Source organism: Lithobates pipiens, unplaced genomic scaffold, assembly GCF_037356315.1.
Source record: "Lithobates pipiens isolate NorthernLeopardFrog02 unplaced genomic scaffold, aLitPip1_a1.2 Scaffold_18, whole genome shotgun sequence".
In the NCBI taxonomy this organism is placed as follows: Eukaryota; Metazoa; Chordata; class Amphibia; order Anura; family Ranidae; genus Lithobates; species Lithobates pipiens.
This window is the reverse complement of record NW_027507758.1, coordinates 524,856,617-524,883,058: the sequence shown is the minus strand read 5'-3', so window position 1 is coordinate 524,883,058 and position 26,442 is coordinate 524,856,617. Positions and strand designations below refer to the sequence as shown.

Sequence of the window (26,442 nt, the reverse complement as noted above, 5' to 3'; positions counted from 1 at the left end):
ATATATATATATATATATATATATATATATATATATATATATATATATATATAGAGAGAGAGAGAGAGAGAGAGAGAGAGAGAGAGAGAGATAAATTTGAGAGAGAGAAAAGGGGAAAAAAGAGTTAAAAAAAATAAGAGAGAAAAAGAAAGAAAAAAAGAAACAAAACAAAGTTGATCAAATGAGACAAAGTTTAAAAAAAATATCTGTGAGAGAGAAAGAAAAAAAGGGGGGGGGGTAAAAGATTGAGAAACATTATTAATAAAGGAAAAAGTTAGGAAAATAAATATAGTTATATACAAAGAGCAAGAGAGATAGATATGATTAATGAAGGAAAGAGTTAAAGTAGAACTAAAGGCAAAAATGTTGTTATTTTTAGATAGTGTAAGTGGAAATTATAACCTTTGTCAGTTTTTGCTTCTTTTTTTTTTTTTTGCAATCCAATTGAAGAGATTTCCTTTCACTTCCTGTCTCATAGCTACAGGAAGGTGAGAGGCTCTAGGGGTGTCACCAGGTGCATCAAAACTAATGTCCCCATTGCAAAAATGTTCCCCTCCATTCCTGTTCTGGTCACAACCCTAAATTTGGGATTTTCTTTCACTCTTGGTGATAACAGTAAAATGGGATAAATAGAGAGGGAGACTCTCCCTAATGGGAACACAGACCACTATGAGAATCTAACAGATGTTCTAATCCCTCTCACCTTTAATTATACTTAAAATAAAAAAAAAAATAAAAAAAAAAATATATATATATATATATATATATATATATACACAGAGAGAGAGAGAGAGAGAGAGAGAGAGAGAGAGAAACATGATTAATGAAGGAAGGAGGAGACATATATATAAAGGGGGATGGGTAGGATGCAAAACCACACAATGAGATTATCTGATGAATGATCATCTGTTTTTTTTTTTTTAATGCTAGTCTTCATATCGAAAAAAACAAATAGGTTACTAAAGTACAAAAATATATTGTATTGTCTTTGTATTATATTTTTTGGATGAAAACTGTACTGATTAAACAAAAATAATACTTTCCCATATTTTCGTTTGTCCCTTTGGAAAATTTCCAATGAAAACTGTGTGCGAACAATCAGATTTCTGTACGATCGCTTTGAATCAATATTTTTGTATCATTTTCTGATTGTGTGTATAGGAGTTAACTGTGAAAGAGAGAAGAAGAGAGGGACAGTGAAATGATCAAATAATGAAAGAGTTAAAGAGATAGATAGATAGATAGATATGATCAATAAAGTGAAAGAGTTAATATAATAGAGGGAGAGGTAAATGGTCAATAAAGGAAAGAGTTCAAAAAATATAGAGAGTGAGAAATTATCAATAAAGGAAAGAGTTAAAATAAGAGAGGGAGAGAGAAGAGAGAACTGATAAGGGACAGAGTTAAAATAAATAGATAAATAAATAAATAAAATAATAGAGCCTCAAACACACCATGGGGGGTTATTTACGAAAGGCAAATCCACTTTGCACTGAAAGTACACTTGGAATTGCAGTTACTCTAAATCCAAGGGGTAGATCTGACATGAGGGGAAGCTCTGCTGATTTTATCATCCAATCATGTGCAAGCTAAAATGCTGTTTTCTATTTTCCTTGCATGTCCCCCTCGGATCTACAGCAACTTTACTTCCAAGTGCACTTGCAGTGCAAAGTGTATTTTCCTTTAGTAAATAACCCCCAATGAGATTATCTGACAAATGACCGTCTGTTTTTTTTTTTTTTTTGTTTCTTTTCATGCTAATCTCCATATTGAAAAAACAAATAAATTACTAAAGTACACAAATTCTCATACGACAGAATAAACAATTTGGAAGTGATGTCATATACTGCATTGTCATTGTATTATATTTTTGGATGAAAAATGTACGGATTAAACAAAAATCATACGATCTCATATTTTTGTTTTTTTCCCTTCGGAAAATTTGCCAAAGGAAACTGTGTGCCAACAATCAGATTACTGTACGATCGCTTTGAAATCAATATATTTTTGTATGATTTTGTGAAAGAGAGAGAAGAAGAGAGGGACAGTGAAATTATCAAAAAATGAAAGAGTTAAAGAGATAGATAGTATTAGATAGAAATAGATAGGTAGTAATATATAGATAGATAGTAATAGATAGATAGATAGTTAGATATTAATAGATAGATCGTAATAGATAGATAGATAGATAGTAATATATAGATAGATAGTTAGATAGATCATAATAGATAGATAGATAGTAATAGATAGATAGAAACAAATAGATAGTAATAGATAGTTAGATAGTAATAGATAGATCATAATAGATAGATAGTAATAGATAGAAACAAATAGATAGTAATAGATAGTTAGATAGTAATAGATAGATCATAATAGATAGATAGTAATAGATATCTAGATAGTAATAGATAGCTAGATAGTAATAGATAGATAGAAACAAATAGATAGTAATAGATAGTTAGATAGTGATAGATAGATAGTAATAGATCATAATAGATAGATCGATAGTGATATATAGATAATAATAGATAGATATATAGCTAGTAATAGATAGCACTAGATAGTAATAGATAGTTAGATAGATAGTAATAGATAGTTAGATAGTAATAGATAGATAGAAACAAATAGATAGTAATAGATAGTTAGATAGTGATAGATAGATAGAGAGAGGGGGAGAGAAACGATCAATAGAGGAAAGAGTTAATACAATAGAGAAAGAGCACAGAGGGAGAGATAAATGATCAATAAAGGAAAGGTTTAAAAAAAATATAGTCAGAAATGATCAATAAAGGAAAGAGTTAAAATAAGAGAGAGGGGGGAGGGGAGAGAAACGGTCAATAAAAGAAAGCGTTAAAATGAGTTAATAGTAGAAAGAGAGAAAGAAGTGATCGATAAAGGAAAACGCTAATGTAATAATATATGTAAGAGAGTGAGAAGAGAGAAATGGTCAATGAAGGAAATGGTTAAAATAATATTAAAAAAAAAAAAAAAAATATATATATATATATATATATGAGGGAAGAAACAATAGAGAACGGTTGCTTTTAATTGGTTGGTGTTGCCAGCACATTGTGTGTTGTGTAGTGTATAGGTGTGTTGTGTCTCTATGGGGAGGGAATGGACACGTGTAGAACACAGTAGTAGACGTCGGTTCGGTATTGGAGTGTTTGCTGTGTATGGTGTGCTCTCCATCCTCGTATTACTATTATAGTGTATACAGATGTATATAGAGTGGACAGGATATAGACTAGGACTGGCTGGGTGATGACACGTTGCCGCCCAGCGTTGGCCTGGCTCGTTCTCCTTCAGCTCTAGTCGGAAGTGTTGTATCCGTTCTGGCCCGGCGCTCACATTCAAACACTAACGGTACGAGCCCTGTCAGCGGCTGTGAGGGTGAGGTGAGAGAGTGAGGGGTGGGGGCGGCACCCAGAGCGGCAGGGCGTCGACGTCACAAAAGAGCAGTGGCCATGCAGGCAGGGTGCGCGCGAAGCGTGGTCGAGGCAACTCCCGGAACAAACCGATCAGCGCTGGTTTGAGCTGGCGCGTTGTTAGGGCAACAGAAGACCGCCTATAAAAGAAGCCGGCGCCTGAGCTCACTCAGTGTCAGGTTGCTCCGTGTTCGGGATCTTTGCTGTCTTCGTGAATCGCAGTTTTTTCAGTTCCCCCTTTTCTCCTTGAGGATTTGGTTCCTCGATGGGTAGAGTTTTCGTAAATGCTTTTTAAGGTAAGATTGTGTCACTTTATACTCCATTCACTTGTCTATTCACCGGGATAACTATCTGTGATGGGCCATGTGACAGGCTTCACTGTGACAACGCATGGATTCTTATCCCTCCGTGTGTTTAAATGTGGCAATGGGCCAGGTTGGTGGGTATGGATGTGTGTGTGTGTATATATATATATATATATATATATATATATATATATAATTTTTTTTTTCTCTAGCCCACAGTAAATGCATAGAATTTTTTTTTTTTCTAAAATATATTTCTTTGCATTTTTAATGTGGGGTGGGTTTTTTTTTTTTTCTTTATTTTTTATTTTTTGTTCTCTATCTCTCTATGTATTGGGTCATGTCCGGGTTGGACACGTGTCTCATGTTGGGGGATGGGTGCCCTTCCTTACCAGACTTGCCTCCATTTAATCCTCCCCTTCAGCCTTTAATTGAACAGGGGCCATTATGGTTCCTAAGATGCATGCTTGTTGAAACTTTTAAAGGCTGTATGGGGGTTTCCCAGGACATGCAGCAGGGGCTGTAAAGCTTTAGCTCATCATACAGTTTTTTTTTTCTATATGGTTTACAATGTGCAGCTAAACCTGGTATTCAGAAGCTGCCCCATCTCTAACATGCAGTTTCCCAACTGTAGGTGCTTTTTGTTAACCTTGGTGGTTGGCTGTTTAGGTTCTAACAAGTGTGTGTGTGTGTGTGTGTGTGTGTGTGTATGTATATGTGTGTGTGTGTGTATATGTATGTATATATATATATATATATATATATATTATGTGCATGAAATTGTGGTTTTAAAGGTCAATAAATTACATCATGATGTTCCTTTGAGTTAAGTACTGTATTTTATGGTGTTTGGAAGGATCTGCGTTTTCTAGAGGTACTGTCAGTCCTGCTTGATCGGCCATTGCTGTCCCATATGCTAAGGGTGATCTGTCCCTGAGGTTAGGCCATGCTGCCAAGAATAGGAGGCCACGTCCAATAGGAGTGCGGCATAGATGCCGGTATTGTAGCGATTGGTTGGCTTTGTCTGCGACCACACGTCACACTTTTTTGCCGGTTGCGACACAGGGGCGTGTTCATCTGCCTAGTCATTCACTGAATTGGCTGGGTGTGTGACGCAGTAAGTCTTGCGGCTTTTTAGTCAGGATGCTATGATGTTCAGCCTGCTGGCTTAAGTCCTTGCATATGGTAGTTGGAGACTAAGGTTTGTCTTTTTCCATCTTGCAGAACACCGACAGCACAGCAGCGAAGAACAGCTCCTTTGTTGGAGTAGGTCTTGTTCTATATCTGCCGGGCTTCTATTTCACCGGAGAACCTCCTTGGGAGCAAAGCTGAGGCTCTCTTTGAAATAAACCCCATCTCTCACTTGTCCATGTAAGTACTTCTTTATATTATTTTTTTATTATTATTAGAATGGAGCCTTGGTGCTCCAGCTGTTGAACTACACATTCCATAGAACCTTTCAAAGCTATCAGTGTGGCATGATGTGATTTGTAGTTTTACCACAGCTTGAGTGCCATAGCTTGATCTAATGTGGGCACTCGAGTCTTGTCTAGTGACTAAACTGTCTCCCCTTCACTCTTACAGTTTGTTGCATTCTTTGTGTTGTGATCTTCTGACACTGAGACAATGAACAGCTTTTGCAACGAAGACTTTGACTTTAGCTTCCTTGAGGAAGGATTCACTGCCCGGGATATCCTGGAGCAGAAAATCAATGAAGTTTCCTTGTCTGTAAGTATTGTGTAATCACGATGGTTCATTTGTAGATGTCATGGCCTGTTCAGATGTCTGAAGTTTATTTTTCTTTCCTTCCCAGGATGACAAGGATGCCTTTTATGTAGCTGATCTTGGTGACATTGTAAAGAAACACATCCGGTGGTTTAAAGCACTTCCACGCGTAACTCCATTTTATGCCGTTAAATGTAATGACAGCAAAGCCATTGTGAAGACCCTCTCCATTTTGGGGGCAGGATTTGACTGTGCCAGCAAGGTGTGTAATAGAACTTGACCCAAGATAAATGGCGTAACTTTTTATTTTATTCCCAAACATGTATTCTAATGTCTTGGTGTTTTTTTATTTATTTATCCCCCCCCCCCATCAGACTGAAATTCAGCTTGTCCAGAGCATTGGTGTCAAGCCAGAGAGAATAATTTATGCCAACCCATGCAAACAAGTTTCACAGATCAAATATGCAGCTAGCTGTGGTGTTGAGAAGATGACATTTGATAGCGAGGTTGAACTAATGAAGGTTGCCAGGAATCACCCCAATGCTAAGTAAGTTTTGAATTCTTTAAAAACTCAATGCTGCCATCTAAAGTATTGCAAATAAGAAATGGTTTTAAAGGCTCAAGGGGGGGGGGAGGGGTGGTCTGTGTGTGCGCTATCCCTCATTGGCTAAGGCAGCTGTGGGAGCCATTGACTCCCACTGCTGTCAGAGCCAATGGGAGTGGGGCTGAGATACAACTGAGTGTGGATGCAGAGCAGTAGCTTGGGAGTTTTTTTTTTTTTTTTTTTTTCCTCTGGGGCCATAGCATTCTGTAGGGGCACTCAGCAGGAGGGATGGGCCAGGAGTGCTGGTGAGGGACCTGAGAAGAGGAGGCGGCTCTCAACTGCTCTGTACAGTGGTTTTGCACAGAGCAGCCAAGTATAACCTAGTGATGCACTGAGACCCTTCGGCTGAAAATGGCCTTTTCGGGAATCTGCTGAAAGGAAAAAATGGCCACTTGATGGGGCGGGGGTGAGGCTCCGCCCCTGGTGCAACTTATCAGGGGGGCTTCCTATGGCATAGAGGAGATCCACCTGTCTGATTAGAGCTCTGGGAACATCGCAGCTTTCATTTCAATAGCTGTGTGGGGGAGGGGGCTGTGTGTGATAGCATGCAGCAGGGAACACAGCTATCACACACAGCCCCCTCCCCCACACAGCTATTGAAATGAAAGCTGCGATGTTCCTAGAGCTCTAATCAAACAGGTGGTGGCTCTCCTCTCCCTTCACAAGCGGGCTACATTGACCTCCTTTACCATGGCCCCAGTCTCTGTCCGTCTCCTGTGTAAATTATTTGTGTGTTTCTTAGGCTTACAAAGTGCATGAAAATCACGTCGCTTATGTGTCCTGTTGGAGATCTGGTTTTGTAGACCCAACAGGGAGTTGGAGAAATTGAGGTTAAGATCTCTTGGATAGCTATCACTAGAACAAGCCTTTTTGCAAGATTCCCCTCTTCCTGGGGGTCAGCACACTAGATTTATTACAATTCTAGTGAGTGGTCACCAGGCTAAAAAAAATGTCTTGGTGGGGGCAAATGGCAACTTTGCTTTAGATTCACATTCATCAAAGGGTGTCAGTTTGCTGCTATTGAATTATTGGTGCAGAACTAGGCTCCTTTTATGCCAGAGCAGTTAACTTTTACTGTTGGTAAATGCCTAAAATAGGCTTTTCTTTAAGGCTCCATGCACACTGAAGCTCAAAAAAGCTATTTCTGGACGCCAGATTGCTGGCAGAAAACGCTGGTTGAAAAACCTGCTTTTAACAGCGTTTTATACTAGCGTTAATGAGCGTTTTACAGCGTTAGCGTTAATGGGCGTTTTTTATAAAAATACACAGAGGACACTCCAAAAATCCCACAATGCATTGAAAAATAGAATGCCGAACACTAATGAATGAGCGTTTGTCGTTTTTTGCCGCTGAAAAACGGCACTTTGAACGCGAATTTCTGGCGTTCAGAAAAAAGCCCATAAACTCCACTGCTCATTAAAGCTGAAACTTCCATGTGTGCATGGACACATAGGCTAACATAGAGTGGAGTTTATGGGCTTTTACAAAAAACGCCCAAACGCCAATAAACTGCAGTTTATCAGCTTCAGTGTGCATGGAGCCTTAGGGTTATTCCGGTTACAAGCCTTGAACTGTCTTAAATGCTTCTGAAGTGACTTTATTACTCAAACTTCCCCCTTTTTTTTTTTTTTTTTTTTTTTTTTTTTTTTTCCAGACTTGTTCTGCGTATAGCCACAGATGACTCCAAGGCTGTGTGTCGGCTAAGTGTGAAGTTTGGTGCCACTCTTAAAACGAGCAGATTACTTCTTGAGCGTGCTAAAGAACTGAACGTTGATATCATTGGCGTAAGGTATGAATCATTTTACAAAATGTCATCTTAAATCTCAAGACTGTAACCATAAAATGGTAAGGTCATGTTAATGAAGTCCAGGCTGGGCTTCTCCTATGGTTTACAGGAGTGCAATTTGTTTTTTGCACTCCTGTGACCTGCTTTCAGTGGACAACAGTCCGCAGTCGTTTGTGTGGGGTGTTCCCCGCCCCCCCCAGCAGGATCAGTCCAGGCAGTGCGTTGCCCCGACTTGAAGTCTGCTGTATCCGCCTGCTGGCAAGACTGATGGCCCTCTCGGCAAGCCACTCCCTACCCCTCTACAGCTCAGCGCTCCAATGAGTGTGGACAGATCAGGAGAGATGCTGACAGGCAGCAGAGCCATCTGCAGTGCTTGGTTCTCAGTGAAAAGGCAGTGGTGGACAGGTGCAGTGTCAGCCTGATGCTATGTATGATTAGGCAAAAAATTTTTTTTTTTTTTTTTTTAAACAGTTGAGTTTCCTGATTGTTCAAATTTTGCAGTCTAGAACAATCAGGAAACTCAACTGTTTAAAAAAAAAAAAAAAAAAAAAGTTTATATAGATACAAAATTTAGCAGCCCTGATTGTTCAAATTTTGCAGTCTAGAACAATCAGGGCTGCTAAATTTTGTATCTATATAAACTTTTTTTTTTTTTTTTTTTTTTTATATTAGCAAAAAAAATTTTTTTTTTTAAGATGGGCCTGGCATATTGAATTCACTTTTTTTTTTTTTTTTAGTTTCCATGTTGGTAGTGGCTGCACAGACCCGCAAACCTTTGTACAGGCTGTATCTGATGCCCGCTGTGTCTTTGATATGGGCGCTGAACTTGGATTCAACATGCACTTGCTTGACATTGGTGGTGGCTTCCCTGGCTCTGAGGATGTTAAGCTGAAGTTTGAAGAGGTAAAAATTTTGCATGTGTTTTTTTTCGTGTCTAAACCTTTTCATATGATGAGAACTGAACAGTCTCATGGCTGGTTAATCTGTGGCCCTCCAGCTACAAGTTGCGTCATCCCTCTGCCTGTGGGATGCTTGTAATGGGCATTGCAGAGCTGACTCATGGGACCGGTAGTTCCACAACAGCTGGAGGGCCATGGGTTGAGCACCCATGCTGTATATAATTTTTTTTTTTTTTTTTTTTTTTTTTTCTCAAACGTGTAAAAGCCAGTACTCAATTTTTTGTTTAATTCTCTTCAGGTGACATCGGTGATAAATCCAGCCTTGGATAAATATTTCCCTGCTGACTCAGGAGTAAAAATTATCTCAGAGCCTGGAAGATACTATGTGGCATCAGCATTCACACTGGCTGTCAATATCATAGCCAAGAAAGTCATGCTGTCTGAACAGATGGGCTCTGATGGTATGTAGTGCACGTGGATACAACTTGATATCATGCTGAGCAAACCTAACTCTCACTCTCCTGATCATTGATGCCTGACTTACTTTTATTTTATTTTTTTTATTTTATTTTTTTTAGATGAAGATGATGCTTCCAGTGACAAAACACTCATGTACTATGTAAATGATGGTGTCTATGGCTCCTTCAACTGCATCTTGTATGATCATGCCCATGTCAAACCCATACTTCAAAAGGTATGCTTATAGAAGCCTTACAAGGGATTTTTTTTTTTTTTTTTTTTTAAAGCTTGTGATCAGCTGTTATCGGGTCACTTTTAGTTGACTACAGTCTTGGTTTGTGGCCTTAATAGGCAGCAGCTGCCAAGGTTCTGGTGGCATCTGACCTGTGATAGAACCTGAAGTCACTTTCCACAAGGGGTCTGCATACTAAAGAAATGGTTTCAAATTTGTTATAGTACTGTTCTTGATGTACTAGGTTTATTATAGGCACTAACATGCCACAAGGTCTTGTGATGGCACAGGATGTCTTCCCATAAAGCAGGCAGAATGTGTTTTTTGTTTAGTGGATTGAAATCTTAAGCCTGCATTCTTTCATTGCAGAAACCCAAGCCCGATGAGAAGTTCTATTCTAGTAGCCTTTGGGGACCAACCTGTGATGGACTGGACCGCATTGTTGAACGATGTGACCTACCAGAGCTGCAGGTGGGGGACTGGATGCTGTTTGAGAACATGGGTGCCTACACTGTGGCTGCATCTTCTACATTCAATGGATTTCAGCGACCAACCCTGTATTATGTCATGTCAAGACCACACTGGTAAGGAAGTACATTTAAATGGACTAATGGATGGGCAAAGGTGTTGGCGTATGAAACTATAATGTCTCTTTCCTTTTCTTGTAGGCAATTGATGCATGCTATCCATGAACACGGTCTTGTTCCTGAGGTGCCAGAGCTGAGTGCTGTCCATGTATCCTGTGCCTGGGAAAGTGGAATTGAGCTAAATGCCTCCACATGTACTTCTGCAAGTGTCAATGTCTAGTTTTTATTTAATGTTAGTTGTAGTTCTTAGGATGACTATAGAAGGATTTAGTTTGGGACCATTATTTAATTTTCACTTTTGTAGTTGAAATGTTCAGCATTAATGCAACAAAATGGATGACTGTGAGATGGGGTCACAATTATCTGTGTTCCTATGGAAACTTTTTTTTTTTTTTTTTTTTTTTATTCCTTTTTTCAAACTGTATTAAAGATGCACAGCTGTCCCTCAAGCATTTGTAGCTTGTGTAATGGCAGAAAGTCATCTGACTTGTTTTTATATAAAATAAAGTATGTTAATAAAAAAAAAAAACTCTTGCTAATGTGTGGTAATATCATCATACACTTTTTTTTTTTTTTTTCTCTCTTGGGTTATTGACTCAAAGCTGTACAGCTAAGGGGAGACAGAAGAGTATCAGTGTTTTGCATGTGGTAACTCAAAATACATTTCACAAGAGCTGCATGGATTGAGGGAAGAAGCCATTCCACAACCTGGTAGTACAAGAGCCAATGCTTCTATACCAGTAGTCATCAACCCTGTCCTCAGGGCCCACTAACAGGCCAGGTTTGCAAGATAACAGAAATACATCACAGGTCATATAATTTGCTGCTCAGTGATTGCAGTATTCTAGTCTGCATCTCCCCAAGGTAATGCATAAAACCTGGCCTGTTGGTGGGCCCTGAGGACAGTGTTGATGACCACTGTTCTATATCACCTAGCATTAACATGTGAGGTGTCTTCCAATATATTAATCAGTCTCCGAAGACCCCAGTTCATCAATACATATTAGACGAAATCCTACAGGAACCAGCGCAGGTTGCTGCATCTCACTCCCGGGCAGTTCACACTGCTCCATCCCTTTTGCCTGGATTCCAGAGACCATGCCCAGGGTATACCATGCACCTCTGGCCATTGTCAGTCATGTAACTAGGGTGTTCCTTGAACCTAATGTTACACTGGTATCCTTTGGGACAAGGAAACAAGCTTGTCTATGTCTCAGATAATACCCAGGTGCTTCCTTCCCAGCAATTATATCTCCATCGAGATCCCAGAGTGAAATATCTCCAACGTTTTTCGATCACTATCATGTCTCAACCTGGCATACAAAGGATGCCATGGTCATGCTGCCAACCCGCCTCTGCGTGCATGCCAGAGCCCATGACAGATTTCTGTCCTATACCATCACACTCTACCAACCTCAACATGACTGACAAAATCCGGAGCCACTTTAACCTGGGTGTTTGTGTCTTTGAATGTTAAGGATGCCATCAATCTGAGTAACAAAGCACCGCTTAAGCTATGACAGAGTTCCTCCAGGCTATCGATCTCCATTAAGACCCATCCCAGCTCCCTTCACCCCCCCCCCCAATATAGTGCTGAATACATCCCTCTTTCGGTTAATCCTTATCCTGTGTCTGTACACCTCTGGGAGTAAGTCACTGGTACAATGGCGGCACATATGGGGTAATAGGTTTTATCGGACATTGAAGCGCCATGTGGTGAAGGCATACTGTACCCGGGTAGCCAGTGTTTGTTCCCTTTAACAGCGCATGTTCCTGTGTCTGGCATTACCTGTGCAGGGTTTCAACCTGTCAGGTGAGACCTCAACCAGACTTGTCTCCCCATATCCAGTAACCAAGAGCAAGGAAGCTTTCACCTCAATGTGTCACCTGGCACCTTCTGGTCTGGCCAACTGACACCTTATGCATGTGCCAGCCTCCTGGGTACCTGCACCATATCCGTTCCATTATGTCAATACATGTAACACATTAAAAAAAAAAAAAAAAAAGTTTTTCAATTCCTTCCAAAAAAAATAAAAAATTTCTCCAGTCATCTTCCAGGACGGCACACCTGAGAGATGACTGGTCCACCTGACAGGAAACACAATCAACAAGTTTAAAAGTCCCCACCCCCTCCCTAAGACCCTCAGTTATTGATTGTGTTTCCCACAAGTGGCAGCGAAACCAAGTTTCTTCTCTCTTTTTTTTTTTTTTTTTTAATGGAGGGGTCTGGGACCTTTTTTCCTCTAAATCTTTCCCCAGAACTTGAGACTCGAGCAGACGGAGTCTGCGGTAGTCTCAAGTAAGGTCGGATACTGACCTCCATGGGGTGATCGTCTCCTGAGGGAGACTAATTACAGGCTCACAAGACAGGGGAGTTGTCTTGGTAGTGCTGCTCCCCGCCTGGAGGGTTTTGCCTCTTACCTAGAGGGGGGGACCCTGAGAAAAGGGGGTCGGGGACCTCTTGTTTTCTTAAACCCCTTTTTTCCCCCAGCTGAGCTCAAGTAGGCAGGGAGCCTGCCTTAGTCCAGAGAGGTCACCGGAGACCCTCGGGGGGGGGGGGGGGAGTTCCTGCCTAGTTACAGGAATAGTTCAGGCTGCATAAACAGGGGAGTTGTTTTGCTGCAGCTCTGTTCCCCATTTGTACTGTTTGCCCCCCTTTACCTTAGGGATCTCGGGCAGCGTCGGTGTAGGAGCAGGGCTCCGTCTGCGGTGCATAGTGCTGGATAGACGGCGTGCGTTCCAGCATCTCTGCGCATGCCCGGAAGTCCGTCGTGCCGTCCGAACGTCACTTCGGGCGACGGACTTCTTGAAAAATGGCGCCAATCACTGAGACAAGACGCTGTAGCTGGTGCAGTGGAAAGCACCCAGGCAGCACGGACAGGGCTGGAGAAGGGTTGACCGCAGATCCAGACCCACGACCACACTACCTCGGCAGCAAACAGGAGGGGACGCTCAGGACAGCACCCGGTCCATCTTAGCGATCCTGCGGGGCAGTGAAGACGCCATGGACATGGAAGGGGCATCCGAGCAGACAGCCAGCGAGGTCGCCACAGGGGGTGAGTGATCCGGCTGTTTATTGTAGGAGCAAGGTACTCTGTGAGACCCCCCTTCTCCTTTAGGACATGTGTAGCTGATGGGGACTTTTTTATTGTCTCTAGGGACCCAGGATTCTGCCTAGGGGTCAGCCAGTAGGTCCAAGGGTAAGGCTACTTCTAAGTCCAGGCGCTGCGGGTATTGCAACTCTAAGCTGCCACAAGACCACAGCAAGCCCTTCTGCGATAGGTGCATTTTGAAGCTCGCTGGCAAGGAGACCACTCAGGTAGTGAAGGATTGTCGGGCCTTACAGTCAGAGATGTTAGCTACCCTTCAGGCCTTCCGTGCTACACTGGAGAAAGGTCGGGATGAGGGTCCCTCTGGGAGAGATACCCCTCTTTCACAAGAAGACTTATCTACGTCCTACACGGGTTCCCAGGACCAGGTCTCTTTTATATCCGAGGCAGAGGAAGGTCAGGTCCCAGATTTTAGTACTGGGGAGGAGGATTCGGACCAGGATAGCCAGGGAGAGGCTAAACCTGGAGGTCTCTTGTTCTCGTCAGACGATATGGAAGGCTTATTAAAAGCCATCTATGCCTCAGAGGATATACAAGTACCTTCTACTCAGGTGTCAGCCCAGAATAGGGTATATAGAGGCTTAGGGAGGTTACAGGCCAGAACCTTTCCTGTGCACCAGTCCCTGAAGGATATAATCCTCAGGGAATGGAAGGAGCCTGAACGCAAGCTTCTTAGGTTGAAAGCCTGGAAGAGAAGGTGTCCTTTCAAGGACGAGGATGAAGAGAGGTTTTTTAAGACTCCCCGCCTAGATGCAGCCTTAGCACAGGTGTCCAAGAGGTCCGATCTGTCCTTTGAGGATTCAGGAAGCATTCAGGACCAGATGGACAAAAAGTCAGAGATCCTACTCAGGAGGGCTTGGGAGGCAAATGCGGCTGCTATGGCCCCCGCCTTAGCCTCGGCCTGTGTAGCTATAAATGCAGACGCGTGGCTGGACAGACTAATGGAACACGTCTCGCGTAACAAAGAGGCTAAAGAGATTGTAGACTTGCTGGAGGTAATCAGCAGAGCAGTAACATATGTGGCAGATGCAGCGGTGGAGACTGTCAGAACCACAGCTAAGTCAGCGGCACTTCTAAACTCCGCCAGGAGGGCCCTATGGGTAAAGACCTGGGACGGGGACTTCACCTCTAAGTCTCGTCTCTGTGGGATTCCCTTTGAGGGCTCCCTGCTCTTTGGCTCGGGTTTGGATCAGGTCATCTCCCGATCCACAGAGAGGGGAAAGAAATTCCCGGTGAAACCTAAAAAAGAGAAGGGCAAGAGATTTTTTCAGCATAAGGGGAGAAGCGACCAGAGGAAGAAGTGGGGTCTTGGGAAGGGAAAGGAAAAAGGTGCAATCCTTTTTTCCGGTTCTGCTCCTTCCCATAAGGAAGCCAAATGATGCCACCGTAAAGGTAGGCGCAAGGCTCCGCGGTTTCCTTTCCGAGTAGCAGAGGGTTACGCAGAGTCCATATATTTTAAGCCTCAAGAGAGGGGTACAGACTAGAGTTTCAGCTATCTCCTCCACAAAATTTTCTTGTCACCTTTCTCCCCAGGGATCCTACCAAGGCAGAGGGTCTGCTGGGAAGTATACGAGAACTGGCAAAGCAAGACGTTATTGCTCCGGTACCAGTCAGTCAGTTGACCCAGGGCTTTTACTCACATGTTTTCGTGGTTCCGAAGCCCTCGGGCAAGTTTCGGTTGATAATAAATTTAAGAGGTCTCAACCGTTACTTATTACACAAAAAGTTCAGAATGGAAAGCATCTATTCTGTAAGGAGACATCTTCAGGCAGGAGTGTTTATGGTCACTCTGGACCTGAAAGACGCATATTTGCATATACCCATTGCTCCAGAACACCAGAAATACTTACGCTTCGCAATACAGATGCAGCAGAAGATAGAGCATTGGCAGTTCAGGGCACTCTCCTTTGGTCTGGCAGCCAGTCCAAGGGTTTTCACAAAGGTAATGGCTGAGGTGGTGGCATACCTACATCTCCAGGGAATAGGTTTGATACCCTACCTTGACGATTTACTGGTCTACGGGGTGGATCAGACGCAGACCTTGAGAGACAGGGACACAGTGCTGAGGACCCTGGAGTCATTGGGTTGGATGGTCAGCCGGGAGAAGTCTTCGCTTACTCCATCTCAGACCAAGCTTTACCTGGGCTACCTGATAGACTCGCAGTCACAGAGGATCTTCTTACCAGCAGAAAAGGTACCGAAAGTCCAGGCTGCAGTTATCACCCTCCTCCAAGGGAGGGTAGCCTCCCTGAGGTATATCATGAGACTCTTGGGTCTCATGACCTCTTGTATACCGGCAGTGACTTGGGCGCAACTCCATTCTCGGCAACTCCAAGCCTTCCTTCTTGCCTCCTGGGGAGGAAGAAAAGAAGCATTGGAAAGAAGAGTGTCTATCACAGAAGAGGTTGCTCTCTCTCTACAGTGGTGGCTCGACTCAGACAATCTGTCGAGGGGTCGCTCCTGGTTCCAGATGGACCCGCTGGTCCTAACCACGGACGCCAGCGCCTGGGGTTGGGGCGCTCACTTGGGAGACCGGTATACCCAGGGGTCCTGGAACTGCAGCCAAGCCAGAGAGTCCTCCAATTTCAGGGAACTTCTGGCAGTAGGCAAGGCGCTAAGCTCCTTCCAAGAGCAACTTCAGGGCAGAGAGGTCCAGATCCTCTCGGACAACCTGGTCACGGTTGCCTACCTGAACCACCAGGGGGGGACAAGATCAGACAGGCTGAGGAGGTTGACTCAGGAGATCCTAGAGGAAGCGGAGGGGAGGATCCTCTCGCTCTCAGCGGTACATTTAAAGGGGTCCCTCAATTTTCAGGCCGATTTCCTAAGCAGACAACCCATCCTTCAGGGAGAGTGGGGGCTGAACAAGGAGGTCTTTGCCCTGGTGTGCAGACATTTTGGCAGACCAGAAGTAGATTTATTTGCTTCCCGGAAGAATGTGAAGGTCCGCAGGTTTTTCTCCCTCTCCAAGGAACAGGGAGCAGAGCGAGTAGACGCCTTTGTACAGATGTGGGATTTCAGGCTGGCCTATGCCTTTCCCCCACTAGCACTCATTCCCAGAGTTCTACAAAAGTTGGCTCAGTCAAGGGCAGACCTGGTGTTGATAGCACCCTGTTGGCCGAAGAGGGTTTGGTTTCCCTCCATTCAGAACCGTTTAGTTGCTCCCCCGCTGCATCTGCCGGTACGAGACCTGCTCATTCAAGGTCCAGTCTTTCACCCCGACCCGGGATGTCTCTCTCTGACAGCATGGCTCTTGAGAGGGAAATCCTCCATGATAGGGGTTGCTCGGAGAAAGTGATAGATACTCTTCTCCTCAGTAGAAAGGGAGTCACCAGGAGAATTTATGCAAAGGTCTGGAAAGTTTTCTCCGGTTGGTTACAGTCTAAGCAGGGGACTCTCCAGATGATACCTACCATCCTAGATTTTCTTCAAGAGGGGGTGGACCAGGGATTGGCAGTTAGCACTCTTAAGGTCCAGGTAGCAGCCCTGTTTGTGTTTTTAGACAGGAGACTAGCACAGGAACCCCTGATAAAAAGATTTCTGTTGGCCAGGGAAAGGGTGACCCCAGTCAGGTCGGTCAGGTGCCCTCCGTGGGACTTATCCCTGGTGTTAGATGCCCTGACAAGAGGGCCCTTTGAGCCGGTGGCTCAGATTTCCATTAGATTATTATCATTTAAGTTAGCCTTCCTTCTGGCCATTACCACGGCCAGAAGGGTTAGTGATTTACAGGCTCTTTCGATTAACCACTTCAGCTCCGGACCAATAAACACCTTAAGGACCAGAGGTCTTTTTCCAATTTCGCACTGCGCTGCTTTAACTGGTAATTGCGCGGTCATGCAATATTGCACCCAAACGAAATTTGCGTCCTTTTCTTCCCACAAATAGAGCTTTCTTTTGATGGTATTTGATTGCCTCTGCGATTTTTTTTTTTGCGATATAAATGGAAAAAGAGCGAAAATTTTGAAAAAAAAGATATTTTCTTCTTTTTGTTATAAGAAAAATCGAATAAACTAAATTTTAGTCATACATTGAGGGCAAAATTTATTCAGCCACATGTCTTTAGTAAAAAAAAATGTCAATAAGCGTATATTTTTTGGTTTGCGCAAAAGTTATAGCGTCTACAAACTAGAGTACATTTTCTGGAATTTACACAGCTTTTAATTTATGACTGCCTATCTCATTTCTTGAGGTGCTAAAATGGCAGGGCAGTACAAACCCCCCCCCCAAATGACCCCATTTTGGAAAGTAGACACCCCAAGGAAATTGCTGATGGGTATGTTGAGCCCATTGAATATTTATTTTTTTTGTCCTAAGGGATTGAATAATGACAAAAAAAAATAAATAAATTTTTTTTACAAAAAGTTGTCACTAAATGATATATTGCTCACACATGCCATGGTTATATGTGGAATTGCACCCCAAAATATATTCCGCTACTTCTCCCGAGTATGGGGATACCACATGTGTGGGACTTTTTGGGAGTCTAGTCGCGCACGGCACCCCGAAAACCAATCACCACCTTCAGGATTTCTAAGGGTGCAAATTTTTGATTTAACTCTTCACTAGTGATGGACGAACTTCCGACGGGACGTTTCGCGAACGCGAAATGCGAACGGACCCAAACGTTCGCGAAACAGAACGTTCGCCGCGGGCCCCATTGACTTCAATGGGAGGCGAACTTTGCAAACCTTCATGTCGAATTTGCGGCCACGTGGTAATTATTAGGGGGTAAAACGTAGTCCCACCATCTGGACAATGACATAATACATGTATGAGGTGAATTTGGGATCGATAACTACAAGCATTTTTATTTTATTTGGGAAATTGTTCTAACAATTCAGGACTATGGAGCTAATGAAGGCAATGGAGGAGAGGGAAGGTCAGGGACCAGGGTAGGCAAAGAAGAGGGTGCAGGAGATGATCACCAGCAGCGTGACATACCGGAATGACACATGCACCGTGATAGAGGCATCTGACAGCAGCACCGTAATACAGAGCACTGACAGCAGCACCGTGACATACAGCGCTGACAGCAGCACCGTGACATACAGCGCTGACAGCAGCACCGTGACATACAGCGCTGACAGCAGCACCGTGACATACAGCGCTGACAGCAGCACCGTGACATACAGCGCTGACAGCAGCACCGTGACATACAGCGCTGACAGCAGCACCGTGACATACAGCGCTGACAGCAGCACCGTGACATACAGCGCTGACAGCAGCACCGTGACATACAGCGCTGACAGCAGCACCGTGACATACAGCGCTGACAGCAGCACCGTGACATACAGCGCTGACAGCAGCACCGTGACATACAGCGCTGACAGCAGCACCGTGACATACAGCACTGACAGCAGCACCGTAAGCAGCCCCAGGAGGAAGTCAGCACAGCACAGGGATGGTGTGATCCCCTCATAATAAGAACCCCCAGGAGGAAGTCAGCACAGCACAGGGATAGTGTGATCCCTTCATAATAAGAACCCCCAGGAGGAAGTCAGCACAGCACAGGGATATCATAAGCAGCCCCAGTAGAAATATGACACCGCTCAACCTCTTCAAAGAGGAGGGTAGGGGCATATAGTACGGTGTGCTTTTTTGGGTCAAGGAAGTGAGCCAAATGAATTAAGAAGGTCTGTGTGCTTGATTAAAAAAATAGTTTATAGACATATACATGGTCTACTGGTCACATGTGTTGAATTCCTCCGAGATCCATGCCTCATTCATTTTTAGAAATGTGAGGTAGTTAACACTGTGGTGAGCTAGGCGAGTACGCTTATCGGTCACAATCCCCCCTGCTGCGCTGAACGTCCTTTCGGACAGGACACTGGATGAGGGGCAAGCCAACAGTTCGATTGCAAATTGGGCAAGCTCTGGCCAGAGGTCAAGCCTGCCCACCCAGTAGTCTAGGGGTTCATCACTCCTCAGAGCGTCCACATCGGCCGTTAACCCAATGTAGTCGGACACCTGACGGTCTAGGCGTTCCCTGATGCTGGATCCGGATGACACCTGTCGATGGGTCGGCTGAAAGAATGACCTCATATCCGAAGTCACCAACACATCTTCAAACCGGCCTCTTCTTGCAGGCGCTGTTGGATTGGTACCCGCAAATCCTTCTCTGGGAGTGGGAATTGCTCCTCTGCCAGCGCACGCAAAAGCAGAATGCAGCATTTCTCGAAGCAAGGCCTGGAAGTGCTGCATTCTGACAGCCCTCTGCGACGGCGGTAACATTTCCGCCATTTTGTGTTTGTACCGGGGGTCTAAGTACGTTGCCACCCAGTACTGGTCCTTGACCCTCATGCTTTTTATACGGGGGTCCCTATTAAAACACTGGAGCATGAAGGCCCCCATTTGCACTAAAGTGGAAGCGGTGTGGTGGCCTGGCTCCTGCTCATCATCCAGGATAATGTCGTCCTCTTCATTCTCCTCTCCCCATCCACGCACAACAGGGATCCCAGAAAGGTTTAAAGCATGCTCTTCTTGCTCCTGCTCATCCGCCCCGGCACCATCCTCCTCTGACTCCTCATCAGACTCCTGTTGTTGACTTGTCTCAGATAGAGTAGCCCCCCCTGGGAATTCATCCAGCATTGCGACTTCCTCATCTTCCCGCTCCTGCTCCTCCACAGCCTGATCAATGACACGACGCAATGCACGCTCCAGAAAGAAGGCATAAGGTACCATGTCACTGATGGCGCCATGGCTGCGACTGACCAGTTTGGTGATCTCCTCAAATGGCCGCAGAAGTCTGCATGTGTCGCGCATGAGCAGCCACTGGCGCGGTGAAAAAAAACCCAGCTCCCCAGAACCGTTTCTTTCGCAGAGTTCATACAGGTAGACGTTAACTGCACGTTTCTGCTGGAGCAGCCTATCAAGCATATAGAAGGTTGAGTTCCATCGCGTCGGGCAATCGCAAATAAGACGTCTGACCGGCAGATGGTGTCGCCGCTGAATGTCAGCAAGGCGAGCCATGGCCGTGTAAGATCTTCTGAAATGGGCCGAGATTTTCCTTGCCTGCCGCAAGATGTCCTGGACCCCAGGGTATTTGACAAGGAATCGCTGCACGACCAAGTTTAAGACGTGTGCCATGCACGGCACGTGCGTGATTTTGCCCTGTTTCAATGCGCTAAGCAGATTGGCACCGTTGTCACACACCACTTTACCAACTGTCAAATTGAGCGGTGTTAGCCACTCATCTGCCTGTGAACGCAAAGCTGAAAGGAGTGCCGGGCCAGTGTGGCTCTTTGCTTCCAGGCACAACAGACGCAGCACGGCATGGCAACGTCTCACCTGGCATGTGGAATAGGTTCTGGGGAGCTTGGGCGGTGCAGTGGAAGAGACGCTAGCAGCGGAAAAGGAGGAGGCAGCTGAGGAGGAGAGGGAGGAGGATGGAGTAGGAGGAGGAGAAGAAGAGTCAGGCCTGCATGCAATCCGTGGCGGTAAAACCAAATCTACACGGGTGCCACGGGTTACATGCTTGACGGCCGTCAGAAGGTTCACCCAGTGGGCAGTAAAACTGATATACCTTCCCTGCCCGTGTTTGCTAGACCACGTGTCTGTGGTCAGATGTATCTTGGCACCGACACTGTGTGCCAGAGATACATTCACTTGCCGCTGAACATGGCCATATAGCTCTGGGATGCCCTTCTCTGAGAAATACTTCCTTCCTGGGACCTTCCATTGTGGTGTTCCAATGGCCACAAATTTGCGAAAGGCCTCCGAGTCCACCAGTTTATATGGCAGTAGTTGGCGGGCTATGAGTTCTGACAAGCCAGCCGCCAACCGTTGGGCAAGAGGGTTATCCGGCATCATCATTTTTTTACGCTCAAACATTAGGCCCACGGAAGCCTGCCTTTTTGCAGAAAAATGTGAGCTTGGCGTGATGGAAGGTGGAGTGGAGGACAATTGTGAGGAGAGAGGAGAAGGAGAAGTAGAAGACGAGGCTGGACGGTGAGAGCCTGCAGTGTGGCTTTGTGTGTTCCGTTGCTCCCACTGGGCTCGGTGATGGCTGCTCATGTGCCTTCTTAAGGCGGTCGTCCCTAGGTGAGTATTGGGCTTACCGCGACTAACGCGTTGACTGCAAAGATTGCAGATGGCAACGCTATTGTCAGCAGCGGACACGTTAAAAAAAGCCCACACTGCGGAGCCATGTGCCGGTGTCCTGGGAGCGCCAGATGTGACCGTACATGGTCGATGACTCGCTCCTGATACATTTGCAGTCTGCTTTGTCCCTGCTGTGCAATGTAAGTCATTGCTGCTTCTCCTCCCTATCTGCTGGTCCATATCTCCCTCTGAACTCCCCTCCTCTTCCTCTCTTGTGGGCACCCACGTGACATCACTAGACACGTCATCATCAACGTCACCTTCCCCACCGCTATAAGTAGAGATCTCGGAGTAGGCAGCAACACCGGGGACCAACCTCCTCCTTGGGCTGATCTGGGTACTGGCGTCAGACTGCTGAGTAGCGCTTGTTGCTACCTCCTCTTCCTGATCCAATACCAAGAGTGGCTGCGCATCAGAAATGTCCTCTTGATATGGATCGGAAAATAATTCCAGTGACTCAAGCGGAAGGTATGTGGTGGTGGTGGTGGTGGTCGTGTTGTTGGTGGTAGTGTCTTTGGGGGTGCACATAGCAGAGAGTGAAGAAGAGGGTGCAGATCGAGAGGATGAGGAGGGTGCAGAAGAGTAAGGCTGAGCGAGCCACTCAACCAAGTCTGGTGCATCCTTTAAAGTAATTGAACGCACCTTCTGCAACTTCCCACTTTGGCTCAAGCCTGTTGCTCCTGCCCTACCCCTACCACCCCTGCGGAAGGGCCTGCCTCTTCCTCTGCATGTCATTTTTTAAATGACCCTGTGACAAAACTCTTAGTCCCTATACCGCTGAAGGACTGCTGCAGTATAGGTGAGCGGTCAGCAGTGGTGCACGTCAACCCTATCTATTGTGGACCTATAGCGGTCCTTACAGAACAGCAGACTGTACCGCACTCAAGCCTATGTACCGTAGCACCCTATACCAAGTTACCAGTCCTTATAAGAACTTTTGTGGACCAAGCAGGTTGTGTATTAGTGTTTAGCAGACTGTACGTCAGTCCCTATACCGCTGAAGGACTGCTGCAGTATAGGGCAGCGGTCAGCAGTGGTGCACGTCAACCCTATCTATTGTGGACCGATAGCGGTCCTTACAGAACAGCAGACTGTACCGCACTCAAGCCTATGTACCGTAGCACCCTATACCAAGTTACCAGTCCTTATAAGAACTTTTGTGGACCAAGCAGGTTGTGTATTAGTGTTTAGCAGACTGTACCTCAGTCCCTATACCGCTGAAGGACTGCTGCAGTATAGGGCAGCGGTCAGCAGTGGTGCACGTCAACCCTATCTATTGTGGACCGATAGCGGTCCTTACAGAACAGCAGACTGTACCGCACTCAAGCCTATGTACCGTAGCACCCTATACCAAGTTACCAGTCCTTATAAGAACTTTTGTGGACCAAGCAGGTTGTGTATTAGTGTTTAGCAGACTGTACGTCAGTCCCTATACCGCTGAAGGACTGCTGCAGTATAGGGCAGCGGTCAGCAGTGGTGCACGTCAACCCTATCTATTGTGGACCGATAGCGGTCCTTACAGAACAGCAGACTGTACCGCACTCAAGCCTATGTACCGTAGCACCCTATACCAAGTTACCAGTCCTTATAAGAACTTTTGTGGACCAAGCAGGTTGTGTATTAGTGTTTAGCAGACTGTACCTCAGTCCCTATACCGCTGAAGGACTGCTGCAGTATAGGGCAGCGGTCAGCAGTGGTGCACGTCAACCCTATCTATTGTGGACCGATAGCGGTCCTTACAGAACAGCAGACTGTACCGCACTCAAGCCTATGTACCGTAGCACCCTATACCAAGTTACCAGTCCTTATAAGAACTTTTGTGGAACAAGCAGGTTGTGTGTTAGTGATTAGCAGACTGTACGTCAGTCCCTATACCGCTGAAGGACTGCTGCAGTATAGGGCAGCGGTCAGCAGTGGTGCACGTCAACCCTATCTATTGTGGACCGATAGCGGTCCTTACAGAACAGCAGACTGTACCGCACTCAAGCCTATGTACCGTAGCACCCTATACCAAGTTACCAGTCCTTATAAGAACTTTTGTGGAACAAGTGAGTTGTGAATGTTTAGCAGACTGCAGCAGAAGGGCAGCAGTCAAGTATAATATCCTTTCTATATTTGGAAGAAAGAATATTATACATGTACAAGCCTATTACTGTACCACTGATACCAGTCCTGAAAAGAACCTTTGTGGAACTAATAATAACAGCAAGTCTTTAAAATTACCCTCACTGCCTGACAACACTGCTTCCTTCCTGTCCCTATACAAATTGGCAAAAAAAGAGAACGATTAGTGGTTACTGGAACAGCTCTTTTGTGGACCTTGATAGTAACAGCTAATGATGATGATGATGATGATGATGATGAAAGACTAATCTGGCTGTCCCTGTAGCATACACCGTCCTTTCCCTTTCTCTAAACTAACAAAAGACACTCAGGCTGCTGCAAGAATCAGCAGCACAGCAAACCTATCAACACCTAACACCTATACCAGTCCTGAAAAGAACTTTTGTGTACCAAATAGCTAGTGGTTTATCTCTCCCTACTCCACACAGGAACCTGTCCCTATCGTAACAGAAGAAAGAATGTAAAATGGCCACCGGATCGGGTGTATTTATAGGTTAGGGGGAATGTACAAGTGTCCATGTGCTGTCATGTCTCAATTGGCTGTCCTGTATCACATGATAAACGTGTCACCAAAGGTTAAAGTTCTTGTATACATTAAACACGTAAGTCCGCCGCGGCGAACGACGGAAAAAGGCGTTCGAACGTGCGGACCGCGAATGTCGGAAATTCGCCGCGAAACGACCGCCGGGCGAACCGTTCGGCCATCACTACTCTTCACTACCTATCACAGTTTCGAAGGCCATAAAATGCCAAAATAGCACAAAACCCCCCAAAATGACCCCATTTTGGAAAGAAGACACCCCAAGCTATTTACTGAGAGGCATGTTGAGTCCATGGAATATTTTATATTTTGCCACAAGTTGCGGGAATATTACAAACTTTTTTTTTTTGCACAAAGTTGTCACTAAATGATATATTGCTCACACATGCTATGGGCATATGTGAAATGACACCCCAAAATACATTCTGCTGCTTCTCCTGAGTACGGGGATACCACATGTGTGGGACTTTTTGGGAACCTAGCCGCGTACGGGACCCCGAAATCCAAGCACCGCCTTCAGGATTTCTAAGGGCATACATTTTTTATTTTACTCCTCACTACCTATCACTACCTATCACAGTTTTGAAGGCCATAAAATGCCAAGATGGCACAAAACCCCCCCAAATGACCCCATTTTGGAAAGTAGACACCCCAAGCTATTTGCTGAGGGCCATGTTGAGACCATTAAATATTTTTTTTTGTCCCAAGGGATTGAATAATGACAAAAATAAATTTTTTTTTACAAAAAGTTGTCACTAAATGATATATTGCTCACACATGCCATGGTTATATGTGGAATTGCACCCCAAAATATATTCCGCTACTTCTCCCGAGTATGGGGATACCACATGTGTGGGACTTTTTGGGAGTTTAGTCGCGCACGGCACCCGAAAACCAATCACCACCTTTAGGATTTCTAAGGGTGCAAATTTTTGATTTAACTCCTCACTACTTATCACAGTTTCGAAGGCCATAAAATGCAAAATGCAAATGCAAAATAGCACAAAACCCCCCAAAATGACCCCATTTCGGAAAGTAGACACCCCAAGCTATTTACTGAGAGGCATGTTGAGTCCATGGAATATTTTATATTTTGCCAAAAGTTGCGGGAATATTACAAACTTTTTTTTTTTGCACAAAGTTGTCACTAAATGATATATTGCTCACACATGCTATGGGCAGAAGTCAAATTACACCCCAAAATAAATTCTGCTGCTTCTCCCGAGTACCGGGATACCACATGTGGGGGACTTTTTTGGAGCCTAGCCACGTACGGGACCCCGAAAACCAAGCACTGCCTTCCGGATTTAAATATAAAATGCTACCAAAAAAACTGTTAGCGATCGCAGGGATCAAGCCTGACGCTGCGATCGCTGCAGTTATGTGTTTAGTGTTTTGTAAGTGACAGTGATCGATCGATACTGCACTTGGGTGGGCTGGGCAGAGGGGCAAAACGCAGGTGCTAGCAGGTATCTGGGCTGATCCCGCTAACAATGCGTTTTTTTGGAACCCTGAACTGCTGGGGACGCTAGTATAGATCTGATCAGATCAGATATTGATCTGTTCAGATTCTATACCACTACGGGAGGTGTATGCTTTGCGCGTGGGTGTTAGCGGTACTGGCACTAACCCAGCGCTGCCTGGGGCGACGCAGACCCTGACCCTAAAACCTAATTGATATCACCCGCCGGGTGATCAGGGGGTTAAACCTTTATTGGGTAATAAATGGTGGGTGCCCTGATGCTATAAAAAGCAAACTAACCAGAGTCACCCGTAACACTTATACGGTGATCAGTGGTGAAAGGGTTAACTAGGGGCAATCAGGGGGTTCAAATTTTTATTAGGTAGTATATGGGGGTCCCTGGCGCTATATAAAAACCTGACGGGGAACCTAAATAACTAACTGGCTAACCAGCGTCACCAGTGACACTTATACTGTGATCGCTGGTGAAAGGGTTAACTAGGGGCAATCAGGATGTTAAAACCATTATTGGGTAGTATATCGGGGTACCTAGCGATATAAAAACCTGGCGGTGAACCTAAAAAAATAACTAGCTACCTAGCGACAGTAGCGACACTGATGCAGCGATCAGAAAAATGATCGCTTAGTGACACTGGCAAAAGGGGGTGAAAGGGTTAACTAGGGGCAATCAGGATGTTAAAACCATTATTGGGTAGTATATCGGGGTACCTAGCACTATAAAAACCTGGCGGTGAACCTAAAAAAAATAACTAGCGACAGTAGCGACACTGATGCAGCGATCAGAAAAATGATCGCTTAGTGACACTGGCAAAAGGGGGTGAAAGGGTTAACTAGGGGCAATCAGGATGTTAAAACCATTATTGGGTAGTATATCGGGGTACCTAGCGCTATAAAAACCTGGCGGTGAACCTAAAAAAATAACTAGCTACCTAGCGACAGTAGCGACACTGATGCAGCGATCAGAAAAATGATCGCTTAGTGACACTGGCAAAAGGGGGTGAAAGGGTTAACTAGGGGCAATCAGGATGTTAAAACCATTATTGGGTAGTATATCGGGGT

At 45.0% G+C, this 26,442-nt stretch overlaps 1 protein-coding gene across 1 annotated transcript; it reads left to right on the top strand.

Moving 5' to 3' along the window:
• The first annotated feature begins 3,557 nt into the window (after positions 1–3,557).
• On the top strand, positions 3,558–10,559 carry LOC143988875 (ornithine decarboxylase 1). The gene is made up of 11 exons (XM_077488782.1): positions 3,558–3,724; positions 4,958–5,104; positions 5,318–5,461; positions 5,547–5,720; positions 5,833–6,005; positions 7,717–7,851; positions 8,586–8,751; positions 9,046–9,208; positions 9,326–9,441; positions 9,808–10,022; positions 10,107–10,559. The coding sequence occupies exons 3-11, from the start codon at positions 5,360–5,362 to the stop codon at positions 10,243–10,245; spliced, it is 1,383 nt and encodes a 460-aa protein (XP_077344908.1). The 5' UTR covers positions 3,558–3,724; positions 4,958–5,104; positions 5,318–5,359; the 3' UTR covers positions 10,246–10,559.
• Positions 10,560–26,442: the final 15,883 nt, after the last annotated feature.